The sequence below is a fragment of the Myxine glutinosa genome, chromosome 4 (genome assembly GCF_964187855.1).
Source record: "Myxine glutinosa chromosome 4, kmMyxGlut1.1, whole genome shotgun sequence".
In the NCBI taxonomy this organism is placed as follows: Eukaryota; Metazoa; Chordata; class Myxini; order Myxiniformes; family Myxinidae; genus Myxine; species Myxine glutinosa.
This window is the reverse complement of record NC_136264.1, coordinates 199,268,477-199,275,054: the sequence shown is the minus strand read 5'-3', so window position 1 is coordinate 199,275,054 and position 6,578 is coordinate 199,268,477. Positions and strand designations below refer to the sequence as shown.

Here is a 6,578-nt window from a genome sequence, read left to right as displayed (position 1 = left end):
AGGTGGAGAGAGGGCAGTGCAGGGCGAGTGAGGAAGAGAGTTTTTTTTATAAAGATAGCAACCCCACCTCCAGGACGAGGCTCAGGTCTATCATACCGGAGGAGGGAGTAACCTGGGAGAGATACCAAGGAATCAGAGACATCATGAAGGAGGAAAGTTTCTGTTAAGCAGAACACGGGAAGGGGTGATGGGGAAGTTTTGGAGGGAAGGGGTGATGGGGAAGATTTGGAGGGGAGGGGTGAGATTGGATTTTGAAAAGTGTACGATTAATGGGAAATGAACATTTATTGCAAAATGAGTTTCTTGAGACCTTCGAGTCAAAAATACGTTTGAGGACGCTTAAGGATGGGTGGAGTGCTGGAGAGTTTAGGGAATCTATGAAAGAGGCACTGTAAGAGATGGAATTTTTTTTTGGAATGAATAGATTTGGTGAGCAAGTCGAAAGCATCCTTTTATAGAAGAAAAATAAAAAGGTGTTATAGTATATGACAGAATACAGTTCTTCAGGGGACAGTTGAAACATTTTTTAACAACGTGATCATGTGATCACGAACAACGTGGTCGAAGAACGAACGAACAAATAAGAACGAACAAACGGATAAGAGCAGAGAAGAAGAAAAAAAAATATATATTTTTTTTTGTTGAGATTTTAAAACAAGGAAGTATGGGGTGAAAAGGCCGTGAAAAACAGAGACCGAAAGTAATTGCAGCGCAATCGAAGAACCGCTGAGACAAAAACAAAGCCTCAAGCCAAAGTCAGACACGGTAGCCTACTACACTAGGCCTCAGAATACGCGACACGAACTAACCGACGATTCTGTACACAGGTATGAAAAACCAACACCGAGAATCCTATTAAAGACACACCAATAGTTACACACACCAAAAGAAAGATACAGTTTCGACACAATTGTGAAAAATTACTTAACTTCGAAAGCATGCGCGCATGGACAGCTTTGAAGAGACGTGACCTCCAATCTTCAACTTCGACAAAGCTGCGGTGCCTGAGTCGCAATGTTTCACTCACAAGTGCTCATACAGGAGATTTTTACACAATGCTCATACATCGCTCATACACAACGCTCTCTTCCACCCCTCTCTCTCTCCCTCACCCCTCTCTTCCTCTCTCTCCCCTACCTCTCTCTTTCTCACCTCCACCCCTCTCCCTCCCCCACCCCTCTTGGGTCTTGGGTCCCCCATCTCTCTACCCCGGGTGACTTGGCAATCGCTAGCTAGCTGCTTGTTAACTGAACACACCCAGGGTGGCTTGACAAGTCCTAGCTAGCTGCTTGTTAACTGAACACACACCGGGTGGCTTGGCAAGTAATAGCTCGGTTCTTGGTAACTCAACACACCCCTGGTGGCTTGGCAAGCGCCAGATAGCTGCTTGGTGACTGAACACACCCCGGGCAGCTTCGCAAGTACTTGCGAGCTGCTTGGTAACTGAATACACCCCGGGCGGCTTGGCAAGCACTAGCTAGCTTCTTGATAACTGAACTCACCCTTGGTGGCTTGGCAAGCGCTAACTAGCTGCTTGGTAACTGAACTCACCCAGGGTGGCTTGCCAAGCGCGAGCTAGCTACTTGGTAACTGAGCTCACCCCGTGTGGCTTGGCAAGCGTTAGCTAGCTGCTTGGTAACTGAACTCACCCCGGGTGGCTTGACAAGCGCTAGCTAGCAGCTTGATAACTGACCACATCCTGGGTAGGCTGGTAAGCGCTTGGTAGCTGCTTGGTAACTAAACTCACCCCGGGTGGCTTGGCAAGCGCTAGCTAGCTGCTTGGTAACTGAACTCACTCCAGGTGGCTTGGTAAGCGCTAGCTAGCTGCTTGGTAACTGAACTCACCCTCGGTAGATTGTCAAGTGCTACCGAGCTGCTAGGTAACTGAACTCACCCTCAGTGGCTTGGCAAGCGCTAGCTAGCTGCTTGGTAACTGAATTCACCCTCAGTAGATTGGCAAGTGCGACCTAGCTGCGAGGTAACTGAACTCACCCTCGGTGGCTTGGCAAGCGCTAGCTATCTGCTTGGTAACTGACCACATCCTGGGTAGGCTGGTAAGCGCATGGTAGCTGCTTGGTAACTAAACTCACCCCGGGTGGCTTGGCAAGCGCTAGCTAGCTGCTTGATAACTGAACTCACCCTTGGTGGCTTGGCAAGCGCTAACTAGCTGCTTGGTAACTGAACTCACCCAGGGTGGCTTGCCAAGCGCGAGCTAGCTACTTGGTAACTGAGCTCACCCCGTGTGGCTTGGCAAGCGTTAGCTAGCTGCTTGGTAACTGAACTCACCCCGGGTGGCTTGACAAGCGCTAGCTAGCAGCTTGATAACTGACCACATCCTGGGTAGGCTGGTAAGCGCTTGGTAGCTGCTTGGTAACTAAACTCACCCCGGGTGGCTTGGCAAGCGCTAGCTAGCTGCTTGGTAACTGAACTCACTCCAGGTGGCTTGGTAAGCGCTAGCTAGCTGCTTGGTAACTGAACTCACCCTCGGTAGATTGTCAAGTGCTACCGAGCTGCTAGGTAACTGAACTCACCCTCAGTGGCTTGGCAAGCGCTAGCTAGCTGCTTGGTAACTGAATTCACCCTCAGTAGATTGGCAAGTGCGACCTAGCTGCGAGGTAACTGAACTCACCCTCGGTGGCTTGGCAAGCGCTAGCTATCTGCTTGGTAACTGACCACATCCTGGGTAGGCTGGTAAGCGCATGGTAGCTGCTTGGTAACTAAACTCACCCCGGGTGGCTTGGCAAGCGCTAGCTAGCTGCTTGATAACTGAACTCACCCTCGGTGGCTGGGAAGCGCTTGGTAGCTGCTTGGTAACTGAACTCACACCGGGTGGCTTGGCAAGTGCTACCTAGCTGCTAGTTAACTGAACTCACCCTCGGTAGATTGGCAAGTGCTACCTAGCTGCTAGGTACATGAACTCACCCTCGTTGGCTTGGCAAGCACTAGCTAGCTGCTTGGTAACTGAACTCACCCTCGGTAGATTGGCAAGCACTACCTAGCTGCTTGGTAACTGAACTCACCCTCGGTAGATTGGCAAGTGCTGCCTAGCTGCGAGGTAACTGACCAGTGACCACATCCTGTGTAGGCTGGTAAGCGCTTGATAGCTGCTCGGTAACTGAACACACCCCTGTGGCTTTCAGACTTTTGGAGCATAAATCACATTGACATGTTGTCAATCCACACTGATTTATTTACGAGTTTATCACACAAGTGTTTTAATAAATAATCGTGTGTTGTAAGCCATTGACGACAGAAGCACAAATGCAATTTGGAAAATGGATAAAATAGTTGGGAAATTGTCATGGTGGCAAAGTTTACAAGTAAAGTTGATCAATCTAGAGGGAACTTCTGGGTGGCCTTTGAATGCAATGCAGAGCAGTCGATGTGATTTTTAAAATGGGATGCTGGAGACCATTAAACAACAACAACAATATTTACGACACATACAGTTCCCAAACGGACCGTGATGATCCCATTGCAGGGACATTCAAAGTCCAAAGCACGTGCGGAGTTTCGGAGCTCAGTGATGTCGCTCGTAGTTGGGATCGGTGGGTGAGTTGTGTCGTGCATCATCTCCACTTCACCAAGACGTCTGCGTAGCTTATTGGTCAATTTGGCATCATATAAGCACACGAAGACAGTGCACACTCACACTGTGTGTCCGTTCGGCCACTCACAATCAGAGCGCACGAGAGTGTGTCCAGTGTGGATAATTTACATCCTCTTGTTGGGTCCTGTAGTTACATTTGTAATCATGTGTCGTTCACTTGTTTTTGTTTTTTTAATTTTTGTTTTTTACTTGAAAAGTCTTTATATCATCATTTCCTGTGCAACCTGTTGCATCATTTCCGGAAACGTGCCTGTGCCGCTGATGCAGTGCCCCCTGTTTCAATGGAAGGATGCAGGCTGAGTCAAACAAACCTGGTGTTGTATAACGGTGTGTGTGTGTGTGTGTGTGTGTGTGTGTGTGTGTGTGTGTGTGTGTGTGTGTGTGTGTGTGTGTGTGTGTGTGCGTGTGTGTGTGTGTGTGTGTGTGTGTGTGTGTGTATACATTCACATGTTATCAGAAGTAAATACATTGTGTGGATGACATCATTTGTGCATCTGATGAATTGCCAGTAACCATTTTGTGAAACTGAATGTGCAGGTGCAGCATCTAACTCAATATGTCGAAATGTCACACACGTCCATGCCTGTGGGATTCTCACTGGTGACCCCCCACTGGTTACATTATATTGGACTACGCATTTTATTATTTTCATCTTATTATCTCTCGATTTTGTCATTGATGAATTTTGGTAACACCTCTGGTGTTATATAAAATTTGTCTTATTTCAGATGAATCTTGTTTTCGTTTTTCTTTTGTATTATGATGATTTGTGTAATTTTGTTGGTGCCTTGAGCACCCTATTGGGTGGATATGTGCGCATTAGAAATACTAGGGCATGCCCGTACTATATATATATCTAAAATTATATCCCCCCCCTCTATTTACATGAAATGGTTTGGTCCATTCGCAAAGCCAAAGCGAACGGCTTGCGAGTACGGTGACAATCCCCCCCCCTCTATTTACATGAAATGGTTTGGTCCATTCGCAAAGCCAAAGCGAACGGCTTGCGAGTACGGTGACAATCCCCCCCCCTCTATTTACATGAAATGGTTTGGTCCAAAGCGAACGGCTTGCGGAGTTTGGTAAAGAAATCGCCATAGCTCGGTAACTACTTGTCCGATTAATATGAAACCTTGAAAAGGCACATCCTCAGGTCCCCAGCAATATACCTGGCAAGTTTCAAGTATATCGGTCCCGTGGTTGTCGAGAAACAGCGGTCACAGACAAACAAACACACAGACACACAGACATACAGAGATTACTGGAATTATAGATAGATGTACATTATTATTATTATTTTGCACACACACACACACACACACACACACACACACACACACACACACACGTACACACACACACACACACACACACACACACATACACGCACATGTACACACGTACACGCACATGTACACCGACACACATGGACATGCATACACATACACACATATACACACACATACATATATATGCACATACAAGTATATATATATACTTGTGCATCTGATATATATATATATATATTTATTATATATATATATATATATATATATATATATATATATATATATATATATATATATATATATATATATATATATACGTATATATATATATAACTTATATGTGTATATATATGTGTACTTATATGTGAGAGTATATATATGTGTGTGTGTGTGGTTTATATATATATAACTGTGAGAAATAGTAGAAACTCCACAGTACGAGCAGGGCGTCTCATTTGCATTAAATAAATAATCGGCAGATTAAATCAGACGCGGACGTAGCTTCAGGACGTCGATCTTTAATTGTCGACAAGCTTTCGACCAACAAAGGTCTTCTTCTTAGTCGTCCCCAAGTCGTCCCCATTCTTCCGTTGAACTTGGGGACGACTAAGAAGAAGACCTTTGTTGGTCGAAAGCTTGTCGACAATTAAAGATCGACGTCCTGAAGCTACGTCCGCGTCTGATTTAATCTCCCGATTATATATATTGTTGCGGTTTTGAGAACCCTCACTTGTGTAAATAAATTCAACATCATTAAAGGTTAAAGGTAGCACCCCTAGTTAGTCCACAAGCAACACGTAGGCCACCATAGGATTCCAGTTATTTCATTAGTATGTGTTTTAGATAAGGCCGTGTTTCCAATAGTTGAATCTGCGTTGTCAATCAAATAAGAAGTAGGCCCCATTCCGTTCAGTTTGCAACCTCCCTCTCCAAGCGACGCCATTACGCGCCCTCCAGTCTGCCATGGCCCCTCCCAATTTGTTACGCGCCTTTGTTAGCAGTGTTCACTGCCTTGAGTTGGAGCTCGCTCAAACGCAGCCATAAGCCACGCGGTGAGGCCCGAGAAAGGGGGCGGAACGCCAAGAAGAAGGTGTGGCCACGTCATCCAGCCGTCAAAGGCGGAGCCGGTAAGCCCTCACCAACCAACCAGGGCTGAAGTAACTTGGCCGACAGGCGTGGCTTTTGGGCTCGCAGAGCGTTTTGCTGGTGGAGATATATAAGCGAGCGCAAAGCTCTTTCACAGGACTTGTTGGAGGCGCGTTCGTTTGAAAGGACTTCTTGGAGGCGCGCGCGTTGTAAAAGGACTGCGTGAGAGAGCTCGCCTTCACAGGACTCTTAAAGGACTCGCGTGCACACGGCGCTGATAAAAGGACTTGAAGGAGAGATACGGCGCGCTTGATGAGAACTTACTTACTGATTGGAGAGAGCGCATTGGACTTGCTGGGAAATGCGCATGGTTGAAGAAGCGATATACGGCGCGCTGATTAAGAGACCGTTGGAGAGGGTGCGTTTGGCATGAGGGTGCACATATTACGTACGCCATAGGACACCAGCTTCCCCCCATTATATAAGGTCCGGTCGCATTCAACTATATGCGGAGCTGCCTGTCGGCTTTCGCCGCTGGACCAAAGCCTGGACTGGAGCCGACTGGAGCCTGGACGAGCCGGTGACCATCTACA

The 6,578-nt window shown here is 46.8% G+C and overlaps 1 protein-coding gene across 1 annotated transcript in view; it reads left to right on the top strand.

Moving 5' to 3' along the window:
• Positions 1-3,301: 3,301 nt before the first annotated feature.
• The window catches only part of LOC137426014 (nicotinamide riboside kinase 2), a 119,924-nt gene continuing 116,647 nt past the window's right edge, over positions 3,302-6,578 (top strand). The window contains exons 1-2 of the mRNA XM_078775350.1: positions 3,302-3,320; positions 3,450-3,552. Of these exons, the coding sequence (XP_078631476.1) occupies positions 3,302-3,320; positions 3,450-3,552 (122 nt within the window). The remainder of the gene's footprint in view (positions 3,321-3,449; positions 3,553-6,578) is intronic.